The sequence below is a fragment of the Opisthocomus hoazin genome, chromosome 8 (genome assembly GCF_030867145.1).
Source record: "Opisthocomus hoazin isolate bOpiHoa1 chromosome 8, bOpiHoa1.hap1, whole genome shotgun sequence".
Classification (NCBI taxonomy): domain Eukaryota; kingdom Metazoa; phylum Chordata; class Aves; order Opisthocomiformes; family Opisthocomidae; genus Opisthocomus; species Opisthocomus hoazin.
In genome coordinates, this window is record NC_134421.1 from 57,675,438 (window position 1) to 57,692,979 (window position 17,542).

The 17,542-nt window shown below is 41.9% G+C and overlaps 1 protein-coding gene across 9 annotated transcripts in view; it reads right to left on the minus strand.

Moving 5' to 3' along the window:
- KIF21A (kinesin family member 21A) overlaps positions 1-17,258 on the minus strand; it is a 104,509-nt gene extending 87,251 nt beyond the window's left edge. For 6 of the 9 annotated variants that reach the window (XM_075428413.1, XM_075428417.1, XM_075428412.1 and 3 more), the window contains exon 1: positions 16,831-17,257. In XM_075428413.1, the coding sequence (XP_075284528.1) occupies positions 16,831-16,874 (44 nt within the window). In that variant the 5' untranslated portion in view covers positions 16,875-17,257. Of the gene's footprint in view, positions 1-16,830 lie in introns of all 9 variants that reach the window. The other 3 variants (XM_075428411.1, XM_075428410.1, XM_075428418.1) reach the window with 1 other exon arrangement.
- Positions 17,259-17,542: the final 284 nt, after the last annotated feature.

Sequence of the window (17,542 nt, forward strand, 5' to 3'; positions counted from 1 at the left end):
TAGTTGTTTCAAATTGCCTTAGAAATTTCAGCTTACAGTAACTGTTTACACATCGGGACTACAGTAAAATGAATCTGCCACAAAACTTACAATCAAATGTCTCGTTCCTCTGAATACTTAACATCAGACAAGATAAGAGTGCCTTTGGCTTAAACAAGACCTAACAGGACAGTGCACGAAGGGAGGTACACACAAGGTTTTCTAGGATCAATACCTAAGCTAACAAGAGACTTTGCTGGTAAATGGAGAACTATGAGTTCACGTAAAATAATGCAGTAATGGCATACTGGTACTGTCTAAAAACCAGGGAAGGTCTTACGCTAAGGCTTATATAAAGCCTTCATAAAGGGTCATACAATTATGTATGTGACAGACAGATATATCTACATATTACCATAACTTTAAAGCTGTGTCACAGTTTTCCTGACCAGCACCAAGAAGTCAGAAGACTGGATGTTAAGGCAAGCTACAAACTCTGCATCACCAACTGCTATGAATCCAGCAGCTGTCTCCTACACCTATACATGTACACAACTTCCACTCCATTGCTGCACTTGGCTTCAGCCACATGCTACAGTAAACCTCAAAAAAAAATCCCCCACACCATCACACAGCAAAGATCTAGTGTTTTGGCTGACCTTGTTTCCACTTAAAATAATTTCCTTTAGCACTACAAACAACATTTGGGGGATGGGGAGAAGAGGTAGAAGGCTGTTTCTTCCAGGATATGCTAAGGTTACAGATATTTAGAAATAAAAATTCAATATTTAGACAAAACTTCTTAAGTTAACTGATGTTCTACCCAAATCACCAGGAAGTATTAAGCAAGGTCTTAAAAGGGTGTTAGTAAATCAATACTATTCATTTTTTCTAGAAATTTCCAGATTTCTCTAAAACAGTTATTTCTAATTCTTCAAGACAGTCTGCTTTTACAATTTTGATGTCAAAGCTATAGAAAAAAAACTACGCAGTTTCAAATTTTAATATTTTGCTAACTCATGCTACACAAAAATTTAATTGTACGATTTAACTGATTTCACCGCTGAATCTGAAGAAATGCTAAATCAAGGAACAATGATAGCAATGAAGGCTCTTTCAGTTCTTAAAAAAAAAGTTTTCTTCTTTTTAAATAAAATACTGCCAGCATTGGTTTGGGGGTTTTTTGTTTTGTTTTTTAAAAGAAACATGACAGTTAAGCAGACAGTACCACCTTAAGATCCTCCCAGAAAAGTTTGTTTTCTCCCCAGTTTCAACTATAGACTTTGCCTGCCCATGCCTTATCACCTGACTTTTGTTTAAACAGAAATACAGAACTCTCTCATCAAATGAAGTGCAACTGCAATGCAGCCCTTATGTAAGCCTCATCACATGAATAATTAGCAGTGCCCATAGGAAACTACAAACGGCTTATTTCCCAACTATATTTACCAGAATTAACCATTTCTGGATCACTGAATTAAAAACCAGTGGCTGAAGAATGGGAACAAGCCAAACTGAAATTATAAGTGAGCAACAGATTCAGGACAGGGAGCAGGATTACCTGGAATGAGTGAGAGGATTTCCCTGCCTCTTGAAGTTTGAGATCAGGACTGGTTGCACTTCGCAAACAATCATGTTTTTAACTAAACACATAATTGGATTCTCAATCAAATCCAATTGGCTGGTATTACACAATATGTCTGATAATATCATCAGTGTCAGAATGGATCAAAAACATACTCAATCTCTTGTGTCTTTTCTATAGTACCCATCATCACCCTAACCTGGAGGTACCAGAAACAGTTTTCAGTTCTGAGCCTCTGTGTTCCCAGGCAGCCACTGCAAAGCAGCATATGTAGGTTGTTGACCTCTAATCTACAGCACCAGTGTTGGCAGAGGGGTCTTCCAAAGGCAGCAAAAACAGAGCAACACAAAGACTCTCAGCAGCTGGAAAACAGTACAGCAGTGACACTCCATCTAAAACCTGCTGTCACAGCAGGAACTGCTAGCTTCAATACCTCTAGCAACCCTTGCTAGAACCACAGCTTTTTCAAAAAACAATACAATCTGGTATTTCAAATCCTTTGTTCACCTAGCTTACCTAACACTGTAAAGTAAACAAGCTAGACCAAGACTCAAACAAGTGAAAAAAACCTGACAAAAAAAACAGTTTTTCCTTTCTAAAAAAGAAAACCCTAGACCTCACAAGAGAGGTCCTTGTGTGATCTGTAGTTCTCGTGTGATTTTTGCATCAGTCACATGCACAGTGAACTGAACAAGTCCAGCATGTAATGGCACATAACAAGGATATCCAGAAAGATTTGTGGATTAGAAGAAAGGAAAAAAGCTCTGGCTGTCCTTGAACCTTTCAGACTTTACAATAAAAACAGAAAGTCCCTGGCTCTATACCCTCTTGTCATTGCTACCTAGCTATGGGGAAAGAAGGGGAGAGCTTTGAAAGTCCATTTCCTTTAGCAACAAAACTTTTCAGCTGTTTCCAAAGTAATTAAAGATTTCCCCTACCTCTGTGCTCCAGTTGCACCTAGATCAATAGGAGTCTCTCCAGCACATTAAACACTGAACGAATACTCAGAAGATGAGATCACCGATACTCCAACAGCAGAGCTGACCCTATAAACAACAGCAGTTGTCCAAGACCTTGTAGCTTAGCCTTGCACTGAAGAAAAAAACCACCTGAAACGAGTCACACAGATTATTTCAGTATTTCCAACTTTGCAAGTGAGATGGCCAGTGTCCCCTAACTCGGCATTTGCTCACACTGGCACACAGAAGCAGTGTACAAGTACACTGGTGTATATAGGGTATTTGGCATCACCCACCCCGACAGGTAGTAGTATATCCAGAGAATTCCCAGTTCTGCAGCCACTGCAGCAGAGAGAGACCCCTTAAACACAAAATCTCTTTCACCTGTTTCTCCCAGCAGTACCTTGTAAGTTATCCACCTAGCATCACTTTACATCAACCAACACTAGTGCTCACCTATTAATATCTACACAGCTTTGTTTTAGCCTAGCAGTTTTCCCTCTGATGTTTCACTCATCTACTTTTAAGATCTTCGGAGATGGAGCTTTCAGCCTCAAAAGACAAACAAATAAGAAAAATAAGCCTTAATAATCTAATTTATGTATTGCACTTTAAAAGAAAAGTGTATCAGAGGGAAAAGTCTTACAACGTGTTGATTGCATTAGTACCTGAAACATAACTATAAATCATGCCTTAAACTGATTGGCTTTGGGGGTAGCATTCAAATATTCAAAACCATTCTGAAGGCTCTGATATTCAGAAGCTGGAGGCAGATCTTGCAGAAATGTGAGATAACTAAATGGCCAACACGTGATTAGCTGACAAGGAAGAACCAAGCCAAAACCCTATGCCCTACAGAAAATCACAAGAGTGACTCAAGAAAAACAAGTTCATAAATTTGGTATATGAAAAGCAGTTATGATCACTAAAACATTTAATGCAGTAACACACTAAATTCATATTGTAACACTGTTGCTATTTGGAACAAAAAGTAGGTTAACAGTCAGGATACTACAGTTTATTTATTATCAGAATGGAAAAATAACACAATGCCAATTCATGTAACTTCTGAGCACAGGAGGGGACCTCTCACATACTTTGCTGTGCAAGGAGGCAGCAAAACCAGAAAGCAATTTTCACTAGAACAATGCAGTACATTACAAGCGTTCTGCCCTATTGGGTATTCCTATTCCTTGGTTCGGCATACAGCCTTGCACAGAAGATTAAAGAGGAAAAATGTATATATAAATTACAGAATACACATACAAAAAAAAGCAGTCAGTCATCCGGCTAGACTACAATTAGTCATATTTCCTTGACATATCCGATAAAACTTGGAAGTCAGTAGCATTTTCTAGCTGCAATCTGAGAAACCAAAAGCATGTATCTTCAAGAGATGCAGATATCATGAGCTTCTAAGCATTTTCCTCACTCTACCAATAAATTCCTGTATTTTAAACAGATTGAACTTCAACCAGGTAACTCTTACACAGATATTAGGCAGACATCCAACAATACAAACCAAGGTGAATGTTAACTTTGCCCAGTGCTCCACACACATTGTATGAACACACAAACCCAAAGAAATAAAATTTTAAAATCCATTTTTCACAGACAAGACAAAAACTGATAATGCACACATTATAATTAATTTCCAAAGAGTCATAAAAAACTGTTCCAAAGTAAGTAACTGATGCTTTGGGTTGTATTCATATGATTATCACATGCTTCATGTGACAAACTACTGACTACTGTATGCATTTCTTTCCAACTTACAGAAGATATTGTTTGAACAAGCCAGAACAACTGAAAGAATGAAACATGAACTGTCACGGGGGAGACAGGGAAACAGACACAATTATGCTATGAGATAGCTGAGGAGAGCATGAACATCTGAAAAGCAAAGGAACATTAAACAGTGATGGAGGTTAATCATTCTCATTAGTCAGCCTGACCAAAAGAGTAAGTGAGCTTAAACTGTGGCAGAGGCAATGCAGGCAGGTGGTGACCACCACATATTCCTGTTGGGAGAAGAGGAAAGCAGATTGTTACCCATAACTGAAACACACTCCAAATGCCTTCACAGCAGCAACATCGCATCTACCATGAAAGACAGGTAGGGGAGGGTCGGATGAGGGGAAGGAACAGACTTTAGAACATAAAGAATATAGAAACTATGCAAACAACAAAAGCCTCCAGCACTTCATGCCATGTATGCTTACAACACATTACCTCCTAATAGCAGCCATATCACCAGCACCACTGGATGACTGTCAGTCCCTCAAGCATCTGCTCTACCACACTCAGAACTCCTCTGGAGAAGAGGCTGCACTCCCATTGCTGAAGCTGTCCCTCATATCTCAGCCTTTCCAACAGATCATAGACACAGAGCTCTTCAATATCTTCCTGGCTTTTAGGCCTTGCCTGCTCTCTTCCAATACAGAAGTGAAGATCACCAAGCTCCTTACTGAGGTTCATACCGTGAGGACAAGAGGTACCAATCATAAACCAAAGCAAGAGACTTCCCAACTTGGTGTAAGGAAACAATTCTTTCCTTTAAGACAGTCAAGTATTGGGTGCTCAAAGAGACTGAGGAACCTCCATCCTTGGAGATTTTTGCAAGACATAATTTGCCAGAACCTTAAGCAAACTCACCTGAATTTAGTTTTGACCCCGTTTTCAGTGGGAGGTTGGATCAGATGATCTCCTAAGGTCCCCTCAAACTTGAATTAGTCTAAGCTTACCCTCCCAAATCCATAAGGCTTCATTGTTCATACGGACACTGTCACACCCCTGTAAACATATTCTGACATCTGAATGGGATCATTCAATCGCGCTGAATTCAGCTCCTGGCACTCGACATGCAGCTTCACAGAATTACAGACAATTGGGACAGAAAAGAGCTGGAAAGGTCATCAAGTTTATTCACCCACTATCTTCCTGAACCAAGGTAATATCAACTATGTCCAAAACGTTCCTGGCAGTTATCAGTTTGAACTGTTTTTAAAAGTCCCCTAGATGGGCGATTCCACATCTCCACAGACAAATCATTTCAGGACATGTTTTGTATTCTATGGATGGATATTTTCTTCCTATATTTTACTTTTCTTACTGTAATTTAGCCTATTATCTTTTATCCACTTCATCCTGAACATGAAGGACAATTTATTCCCTTCTACTTTGTATATGACTCTAGGTACTTAAAGACACGCCTCTTAGCAATCTTCACTCCTCATATCTCACACTATGGACCTGGTCACGTTTTCTAGACAGTCATTTCACTTCTCTTTTCAATTCCCCTCAGTCAGTCCACATTTTTCTTTTATCACATCACCCAAAACCTAACACTAGACATCAGCCAAGACATTAGCAGTACTGAACAAAGGGTATGGACTACTCTGCACCTTACACAAGACCTCCAATATCTATATGCACTAATTTTCTTCTTTTGCCACAATACAACATAGCTATTACATGCTTAATTTTTAAGCATTAATCATGATCACTTGAGTTTTTGCCTAACGGAGCAGCAGGGAGCATACTGGCCCTTCATTTGCAGTCAAGTATCATGCAAGATGTAGGCCAACACAATTTTATGCAAGTCCACGTTTCCCAAAGAAACACCTCAGCATCCAGCAGTCATGAGAGTTAAAAATCAACAGAAGCACTGGCCTGGCACAGGTCAGCCCTGTTTTCAGGGCTGCAAGCACAGGACAAAGCACTTTCATCTGAACCTCTCAGCTGCACAATCTTTCGTCCTTTTTGGGGCCTACCAAGGCTGTACTTGTTGACATTTAGAGAACAAAGAAAAGTCCATCTGTTCCTCAAAAGCATTGCTAATAACAATAATGAAATATATCTGCAGCTATGCTTTGAAATGCAGAGCCAAGACAGTGGGTTGACTAGCTGACCAGCTAATGTAGATCACTTTGGAGACTGTGTGGGGAAGAAAGAAAACAAAGACATCCACAAAACAAAACAACCCAGAAAAGCAAACAAAAGCCTAAAGTCTGAAGCTTTGGGGAGCACAAAAGAAAAAAAAAAAAAGGAAAACAGGACATTTAATTATCCTGATGTTTAATTTTCAGATAGTTTACCTGTCAACACCAGTTCAGCCCTACCTCACATCTCATTTTTAGAACTCACCGAACACCAATCCACTTTTGCTGAACTCAGTTCTGCTACTGAAGATCAAAATGGCAATTTTATTGCTCTTGAGTGATGGGCTGACTGATTAGACAGAAGTTTAAGCTGTGCTCAGTGACAGAGATTGAAAAAGGTGGCCTTCTCTCTGACCTGCTACCGCTTCAAACACTGTTAAAAGTCTAATCCTTCTCTCTTCTCTCATGTCGAGAAAATATATATCCAGATATTTACTCCCCCTTAACCCAACATGCAAACATTTTTCTGGTCTTTCATGTGTTTCAAACAGTTTGCTCATTAAAACAAATCAACCTTTCCCAAATATACCAGTTTTTCACATGCATGATATAATTCTACTAGAAAAAGAAAATACAGGAGATGTTTAGATGGTATCAACATCCCTAGTCTGCAAATTAATGTGTATAGATAAGACTTCTTAAAAAAAACAAAGGCATCACGTTATGGAGCCAGAGTCTAAAAATAATTATTTCATATATAATAAAAATTAGAGACCAGACTTCAAAAGGAATGCATTTGAGAACAGGGAGTGAAATAAACCTTACCTGGACAACACATAGAGTGACAACTGAAGCAATGTATAGTTTGCTTAGCAGGCAAAAAAATGGGTAGTCCGCTCTTTCCTACAGATCAAAGTGTCTGGTACAGGCATAATTTTTTTTCTTCTTCACACAGAAACAAATGGCGGGGGCAGGGAGAAACAAAGCTATACATGCTTTAGCAAAATAGAATTTTTAATTGTAACACTTTTCACAGAAAGTAATAACTAACTCAGACATTTTAGTAGCAGTTGCTTTTCTCATGATACTACATCATGTATTATTTATATCACATTGTAAGTGTTTACTGTACTTTGAAGCTACATCTTTGGCCTGAAGAGCTTAGGACATAATTCTGACATGACAATACACAAAGTGCCAGTGGAGCATGGGAAGGGAAAAGCAAGAAGACAAAAGACTCTCTACCTACACTCATAGCCTCGTAAGAGTGGAGATAGGGACACAGAGATTCTGTCCTAGGACAAAAATCAAGCACAAACTAAGAGGCACTGCTGCAGCTGGCAAATACATTTAATCAACACTATTGAGTGAGAAATTAGCAACTCCAAGATCTTGGGATAATGAGCTGCTTGGTGTGACACAAAAGGTCTCAGGTCTCATCTCCCAATTAGTCCCAAGCTAAAGGGAAGAAGTGTCCAACAAAATGAATACTAAGCATTGCTGGCTTTGAAAAGCAAAGTTAATTAGTTGACTTCATGTTCCATATTTTGAATAAGCTATATAAACAGACATCTTAAGTCAGTCTACCTTCTTAGCACTTTATTCCAAGAAGATGCAGTCTCACAAGCAATGCGGTACCAAATGCTTCAAAGAATTTGGCTTATCTGGGTTCCTACGCTCTATACAATACCAAAGATTATACTGTACATGGGACTTTTCTTAGCAAGCTTGCCAGTGACCCCAGAACAATGCAAGATTATATTTTATTATTTGCAACATATTTTTAGAGAATACTCCTTCCTTTATGTTTTAAACTGATGACTTGCATGACCTTTTAATCGACATTGCTAACAAGTCACATGCTTCAACAAAGTCTATTTACAAACATAGACTCCACAGCTACATAGCTTTTCACATTAAGATGGCCCCTTAACTTTTTTTAGCAGTATTAAGTGAAAGACAACTAACACTGTTAGGAATGGGAGGAAAAAATAGTCAATGAAAATAATTATAACACACAGGCTTAAACAAAGACAATAACCAAGTGGTCAGAGCATCAACTCAATATGTGGAAGACCTTTGTTCCAGACTCCAAATGAGATTAGACCAGGTAAAGAGAGAAGGCCGTTTGATCAAATTATTCCATTATCAAAAGAAATCAGGGCAGAAGAGAAAGTGTCAGACGTTGAGATGTCTCACGAAAGAGAAACATTTTCTGTCCAGTCCTACTAGCTATGATCTTCCGTATGTTCAGCTGTGTTAACTGAACCATCATGCTATAGCATGCTACAGTCCTTCAACTCTTCTCCATCTTGAGAATCACGTTTTATTCACAGAATCACAGAATGCTTAGAGTTGGAAGGGACCTTTAGACGACATCTAGTCCAACACCCCTCCTGCAATGAGCAGGGGCATCTTCAACTAGACCAGGTTGCTCAGAGCCCCATCCAGCCTGACCTTGAATGTTTCCAGGGATGGGGCCTCCACTACCTCTCTGGGCTACCTGTGCCAGCGTTTCACCACCCCCATGGTAAAAAATTTCTTCCTCGTACCTAGTCTGAAATCTACCCTCTTTTAGTTTAATCTCATTACTCCTTGTCCTGTCACAACAGGCCTTGTTAAAAAGATTGTCTCCCTATTTCCTATAGGCACCTTTTAAGCACTGTAAGGCTGTAATAAGGTCTCCCTGCAGCCTTCTCTTCTCTAGGCTGAACAGCCCCAACTCTCTCAGCCTGTCCTCATAGCAGAGGTGCTCCAGCCCCTCTGATCATTTTTGTGGCCCAACTCTAGACACACTCCAACAGCTCCATGTCCTTCTTGGGCTGAGGGCTCCAGAGCTGGACGCAGGACTCCAGGTGGGCTCTCACCAGAGTGGAACAGAGGGGCAGAATCCCCTCCCTCACCGTGCTGGCCACTCTGCTGGGGATGCAGCCCAGGATACAGTGGGCCTTCTGGGCTGCGAGCGCACGTTGTCAGCTCATGTCCAGCTTAATGTTTTTAAAGGATCAGTTATGAACATAAATGAAAGGGATAGTGTCCTTCAATGCTACAGTATATAAGAGAAAGCATTTTAAGAAACTTGGAAGTATTTAAGCACGAGTATGTGAAAACTACATTAAATGTAATATGTCCCAGAAAGAGATAGGTATTTGCTAACCAAATGAACTATGCAGAGTTCCTGTAACAACATGAATGCAAGAGCCACCAGTGAGACACCAAAAAAATACCTAGACAACAAATCCTTTTGTCTATTTCTAAATCCAACAATGGAATGCACTATTCAACTTGAATGCGTATAAGTTACTGTGTGTAGTAGAACAATAATATCACAACTTTTTACTAAGGTTTTGTTGCTCTCAGTTTTCTGTGTTGAAACTCCACAGTAAACAGGCTCAAGGGATGTGTCATTCATTTTTCTTAAGTAGACTTAAAGACCTAAAGATGCTAAAGCGTGCATTGTCCCAAAAAGTAAGCTTAACATTTGTCAGTTGATTAAAAAACAGTTCTTTAAACAAAAAATCATTACTCCAAGAGCAGCCAACTTTATTTTTGCTAGTATCCTCAACAGATTTCATAAAGGACCAGATGGTGCCCCTCCCTCACTCCTTATTTCCATACAGCGTCTATCCAGGAAATATTTTATGCTAATCAATCATTAGCTCTGGATTAGCAGTTTTTCACATTTTAAAATACATATGGATCAGACCTTCTCTATGCATCAAACTCACTGTGACGCTGACCTTCAAATCCTTTCACCGTTCTCCATTTGCATCTTGTTGCTATGGTAAATATATCAAACAGGAGAACACGTTTGAAAAAAAAGGCTGCACTTCTCTCTTTCGTCACACTGGAGCAGATATATTTGTTCCAGAAAAGTTTTACCAGGGAAAAGCAGAAATAAACACAGAGATCTACAAAAATGGAGGAAGCATGGGAAGAAATTGAACAATGATTTAAAACAATTTTAGAGGAAAGGAGAAAGAAAGCACAAGAAAGGCACAGCTCATGAAGTTACTCTTGCTGGACTTGTTCAGGTCTGGTTTGATTTCTAATTAAACTTTCTTGTTCACCAGTTCAAATGACACTTTTAACTTCTCACAAGTATTTTACATAGGAATAATACTAGCATAACAAAAAATTCTCTGCTCCAGCAGCCACAGATACAGCAGGATACTGAATCTTTAACAGAAAAAAAATGCACCTAAAATGGCTTTATTCCTCAGCAGTAATCAGGCAACAGAACATGAAAGCAAGAATTCCAGCAGCCATCTCTGAGGGGGCAGCAAGGGCAATCTATAAAACGCTTAAAGCAAATGAAGAGAAAGCAGAGGGAGGGAGCACAGCAACCTTGATCCCAAGCACAAGGGCCATTCAACTATTATAGAAGAATTTACAGAAGTGACACAGAAAAACTGAGAATGTGAAGCCTAGAGTTCAGTAATAAGGAATGTCTAGGCCAACAATACGCTCTATGAAGAGTTAAGATCTACTAGTAGTAAAGAAAACACCATTAAATGGAAATTGGTGACTATGTATGGATTCTCAAGGCAAAGTAAACTCCCAAGTCTTCTACAAATTTGGGGAAATGCCAAGTTAAAAATATAATTCATCTGCAAGCATAAACAGACCACTCGCTCACACCACTCACTGCTTTTTTTCTTCTTCCTAAATTCAAGACATACCCATCTCTTGGCAAGGAATACATGACATCAAGGGAAATGTCCAAGCAGGATTTCTTTCCCCTCCATCAAAGATGGAGTTTGTGTTTACATCACACACTTGGTGGAAAGGAAAGTTTATTTCCTAGAAAGCAAGATCACAGATTTCAGCCTGCCCCAAGCAGTATCAGTTACGGATGATCAAGTCAGAGATGATGAAACCAGAATTAATTCAGCAGCAGATGGTGTTGTGTCTTTTTTTCAGCTAATATGCAGAACATATGGATGGGGTAGAGTAAAGTTTCAGTGGAGGACAAGGGATGTTTGTTTAAGTCAGGGAGCAAAGAGAAACATCAAAACTAACAAAAGATATGCAATATGAGCTTTCCAAAAACAAGATCTCTTTTGTTGCTTCCCATTAACAGACTCTCTCTCCAAAAGAGGTATTTCCCAACACTTCAATACTGTTGAACAATTTTTTTTTTTGTCTTTTGTGGAGCATATTTGCATACTGATAGACAGATGAACTTCATAAATACAGTTATTTGGAGACATTTTCCCCCCAAAACAAACTTTCACTGCTTTACATGATTACAGATGGGTAATAACTCTTGTCTAATAAAGGAAAACATTGGTTTATTTTAAGGAGCCAATGGATAGTACTGTAATCTATTGCTGTTGTTTATCTAGTCACAGAATGATTTATGAGAATGCTTAGCACTGTATGGGAAGCGTGAAATTACCACCTCTGCCCTCCAGAGCTCATGATATATACGACAGCATACACAACCACTCACCCGACATTTGAGGATCTATTCATAGTAGGAAGCTTAAACACAGCTATAAGTGTTTGCAGAACAGCAGCCCAAGAAAGAAAATCAATTTCAACAGTCAAAGTGCTTCAAAACACACCTATCAAAAAAGACAGGTTCCTTCCACTCAGCTGTTTCTTTTCTAGGGTATTCAACAGTAGCTGGATCTAGCACAGAGAAGAACTTCGGTGTAAAAGCTATTAGAAAAAAATGCTGAAAAAGAGGAATGCAAAAGATATAAGAAACTCTACAGTACGAGGCTGGCAAGGCACTAGCACAGGCTGTCCACAGAAGCTGTGGGTGCCCTCTCCCTGGCAGTGTTTAAGGCCAGGCTGGATGGGGCTTTGAGCAACCTGGTCCAGCAGAAGGTGTCCCTGCCCATGGCAGGGGGGTTGGAACTAGATGATCTTTAAGGTCTCTTCAAACCCAAACCATTCTATAATTCTATGAAAAAATGAAAAGGTAGAGGGAGGCATGACAACAACAAACAGCAGATTCTGTATGGGGAGAAAAAACACAAAGAAACTATCAAAGGAGGAAAAAATATGCAGAGGGGGTCCAACCGGTCACATAGTTCGAGAACTAGGGGTACGAAAAGAAGAAATCCAGCGTTCCCGTAACAAACCTCTGCAGTGGAAGGCTAAGGTTACAAGGGATGATCACATTTGCCTTAGCAAAAGTTAACACTGTATCCTGACTTCCTGCCACAAGCAGCTTCATTAATTGCAAAAATCTCTCCTCCTAAATTGAATTAGTAATCAATACATTTTTCTGGAGTACTTCATCTCCCTTTTGGAATATCAGAAACAGAAGCTGGGTGGTTTTAATTCATCAGATACGCTTATTACTCCCACCATTACTGGAAAAGTTTCCCAATAGATCCGTTACATTTTGCACACATAACTTCTGTACTTGGCAAACATCAACATTTCACCTTTGTGAAGCAGTGTCACAACGCATTGCAGACACCCAGGGCGGGTATGAGAAGCAAACTTTTTAAATGATTCAGGGAAGAGCTGGGTGGCCAGATCTCACAGCCTCTCTACACACGTGAGGAGGAAGGCAGCAACACTCCCCTTGTTTGCTTGAGGGATGAAACACAGAGCGGACGTCAATCACAGCAGACAAAGCAGTAGCAGTGAGGTACTCTCACCAAAGTAGGGAAGCAGGCACATACACACAAACATACCAAGGATGATGAAAAGTGGAAACTTTCACAGCTCTGCTCTTCACTGCTCACTGATGTTAAACATATCCAATTATAAAACACCATTCCCTAACTTCCCTCTCCCCTGGTTCTTTGCATTCTGCCCCTAACACAGTTTCAGCTGGGCTCCAATGACAACATGCCCAGTGCCAAAGCCCTACTTCCTTTTAGCTTCACCAGCTGGCACTTCATGTCCTATTACCATCCACTCCACTTGAGGTGTCACTCATGTCTGAGTGACCATCTTACTTCTCTTGACTACTGGTCAGCTTCCACAGCTACTCATCTTTTCACATTGTTCATTATTTCTTCTTCTGTTTTCATACAGCATCTCAAAAGGCAGTATTACAAATCAACACTGAAGCTTATCATCTATATGACTCAGAGTGACCCAAGGTCATCTTCCTCCTTTGGAGGACTAGAAGAAAGATGTTTACTTCAACATTCTACGTTGCTATGTCTTTTCCATTAAAGGATCCAAATAACAGACAACCTTCCATGCTTTATCTGATGGCAGTCCTCCACGCAAGCCAAGATCTATCCGAACATTGTTACTCTCCAAGAGTTCCCTTGTTTAGCATGTATCCAAAAACGCAAAGGACCAAAGTCCAACTTTCTTGTCGTCTTAAATCATTACTGCTAGGACTTCCTACGCCTACGGCTCCAAGCCATACAGAGCGAGGACAGGCACTAACTGTTACCTCTCCTGTTGAAGCTATTTCTATTCCTCCAGTCTGGGTGGTAAAAGTAAGCGTAACTGACCTAGTGGTTACGGGCAGTGACTGCAGCGACCCTGTCCAGCTCCTGAATGGAACTCCTACAGTGACTCTCTAAAACAATACTGACAGACTGTGGCTGTTGAAGATCTCAATCTTAGGGGAGAACTTCATCTACCAAATATGTTGGAAGCCCACAGGCTGTATTTTGGCTGTGGACACCACAACAGTGGCAAGACACACAAGAGTGAAAAACTATCATCTACATCCTTTTGTGGACTTGGTTCCAGAAACAGTTGGCTATGGTGTTTATACCCTTTCATAGCATTTTCAGCATATGAAAACTAACTTTCATGAGAAGACATTTACAAAAGAAAAACAGCAATTTCAGATTTACAAAAAGGACAGCTTTTCACATTTAAAAGAACAAACAGCCATCTGATTAGATAACCAACATGGGGCCACTCTGATTTTATCGTAAAACAGACACTATACACAGCCACACAGAGAGCAAAACTCTTTGTTGAAGTTGCACACCATCATCAAAATTGTAAGTCCACAAGTCTTTTGGGGTGGATGACAACAGAGAAAGAATTTTCTTAATTGGGGAATTTAACATCAGTTACTGGATTATCTGCCAAACTATTTTCAGCTTTCATGCTTCACTAACCAGGAGTATTTAGCTCATCATTCACAAACTCATTATTACACTGAAGAAAAATGGGGAGCAATTAGCGTACAAGACGATAGCTTAAAGGTGGTGCTAATTGGAAAGAATGAAGTATATTTTAACTCTGCTGTATAAAATTAAGTGAGATAACCAGGTTCTGGAAAAACAATTTGCTAAACAATTTCAATGATGTCTATACTCTAACCTATGTTTAAAGTTCAAGCAAATTCAGTTTTGCAGTAAGTGCAGTGCAACATGCCTCTGCAGCATCTTACTTTAGTTACTACCACGGGGGTTGCAAACTAAAAGCTGGTCCTGCTGTAGAGCAAGCCTTGTTCAGGGAAACACACATACAAAAACAGCGACTAATTCAACACAACAGTGGAGATTTTGGGAACCTGAGCTTAGTTCAATGACAAAGAACTGCAGAACAAAACCAACAAGGAAACAGAATGTAATATTCATAATGCATAGTACGGCATGGTGCTGATACACAGCGAGTTGCAAGACCAGTTGAATTGTAAGGCTGTGCAAAACTCACAACCAGAAATAAAAGAAAATCATCTACAAAAAGCTACTGGTGCATGCTTTTGTTCATGACTGCTAAGCAGAGAAGGAGAAATCTTGCACATGAATAGTTAATCTGCTAAAAGGAAGAAAGCAAATAGGAGGCAAGACGCAATTCTTCATTACTACTGAACTGCACTCAGGCATAAGATGTCAGTGAGACAATTATAACACAGAAATATGCCTTGTGACATTAGGGATTTGTTTTCAAGAGCTACAGCTAGACAATTTTAATTCACTTTTACAAATTCTTTGCCACATATTATTTCTAATCTATTTATCACACACCTACAATGATAAACATATCTGCACAAGTAGGTTTTGTTTTTTTTTTTTTAATTCCCACCTACCTGCAACAAACCTCTGTATTTGTAAATACACTTCTACATCGCTATTTTTTTTGGCTCAGAACATATTTAATATCTTCTTCAAATGACAGAGCAGTCTGTAAACGTGTAACACACCCTATTTTTAGGATCACACCTATCTCATATTTTCCTCTTCAAAAATACAGCCTAATTATGCTTTGGAATAATGTCTCCCTGTACTGCATGTGAAAAATGCCTCAACAGACAACACCACTCACAAAAGCATCTCTCCCCACAGAAAATGCTACTGCAATCGGCAAGCCGACTTTAACGTACAACTGCAGCAGACACCCCATGCTATCATGCAGGGGCGGTGTTTCTCTGTTTACTGAAAATGTTATTGAACCGTTCCCCCCACACGCACATACCAACCACAGCGGGCAGTAACATCGCCCATTCCTACACCCTTCGGAGAAGAAAAAAAAAAAAAAAAAAAGATCCACTCTCTTCTTCTTCTTGCACAACCCTTTAATTTTCTAAGCAGGCGAGATGCATATACTGGTTCCAAGGACCCACTGGTAGAAACAGACCTGCCCCTAAAGTCTGATTTCTTGTGGCATAACACTCCAAGTGTGTCAGCATATAATATATAGAAACAAATCATCATTCAGTACCACAATTAAAACCCAAATATTGACATACATATACATATTCAGACATGTATATACGCATATATATATGTATTTCTCCTCATGTTGGAATTACGTAAAGCCAACCTGAAAATTAAGGCATCCGTGGGCTAATCTGGAAGCTCTTCAAACAATAAAATAATATCTTCACATAGAAAACCGAAAAGAGCCAAGAGTTCACTGATGAACAACAGATTTTTATCTCTGATTAAAGAGTAATTTGAATTAGCTGATGTTTTAAAATGATTTAAGCTCCACTCCCATTACGACTTCTACATATACCTGTTCCTACGTACCGCGAGCAGCCCCATCCCTCCCCGCACGCAAGGCCAGACACAGCCTCCCCGGGATCAAAGTCTTTATCCTTCCAAAAATGCCCGTCTGCCTGGATCCACTCTCGCACAGCTCCGCAATGCCAGCGGCATCGCTACCCTCCAGGGGCTGCCTTACTCCCAGGAGTAAGCACTTGCGGCACCGGGCTATAATTAGCTGGAGTATTTTTAGGGTCACTGCTAAAAAACAGAGAGAAATGACTGAGAACGACCTCGGAACGGGGTTTGGGGGGGGTTCCCCCCCCCCCCCCCTTTGGCTGTTTCCAACCGCTGTAAGGAACAAGCGCCTGGGCAGGAGCGGCGGTGCCGCGCTCTCCCCGCGGGGAAGGAGCCCCTCGCTGCCGTCCCCGGGCGGCCATCCGGCTCTGCGCGGCTCCCGGGCACGGCCGGCCGCGGTCACCCGTTGCGTGAGGGCCCGCGAGGAGCCCCCCCCCCCCCCCCCCCCCCCCCCCGCCCCCACCGCTTACCTGACCGCCACCCGCACCGAGCTCTCGTCCTGGCCGGCCGACATGGTGCCGGAAGGCGGGCGAGGGGCGGCCGCCAGCCTTGCCGGGAGCGGGGGTGGGGGGGCTGCGGGGCCGCGGAGGGACCCGGTGGGGAGGAGACGGGGGCGCTGCCGTGGCTCCCCCCTCACCTCCTCCGCCTGCTCCGCCACCTCCTCTCTCCAGCCATTTTAGGTGCCTGAATGAATAGGTAGGAGCCGCGGCAGCGTAGGGCGGTTCGCGCCGCTCCTCCTCCTACCCCCCCGCCCCGCTCCGGCCCTTCCAGTCCCTGTGCGGGGAGCGCTGTCAGTCAGCCCGCCGGCGGGCGGAGGGACGGCCCCGGCCCCCCGCCCCTCTGGGGTCCGGCTCCCCCGTCCCGGCCGCCCCGCGCCCGCTCCAGCCGCAATGCGTCAGCCGGCCCCGCCCCGGGCAGCCGCCGCCGCGGGCACGGCGGCCGGCGGGGCGCGCGCCTCGCGGGCCCGTGCGCGCGGCTCTGCTGGTGCGCGCACGGCCCCGCGCTCCACGCGCCCACGGTCCCCTGACACACCCACGGCCCCCTCACACCCCTGCCTCTCCACACACCCACAGTCCCCTCACACACCCACGGCCCCCTCACACCCCTGCCTCTCCACGCACGCACCTGCTGTTCGGACACACTCCCCCTCAGACACAGCCCTTCCCACAGAGGCCTCTTCCA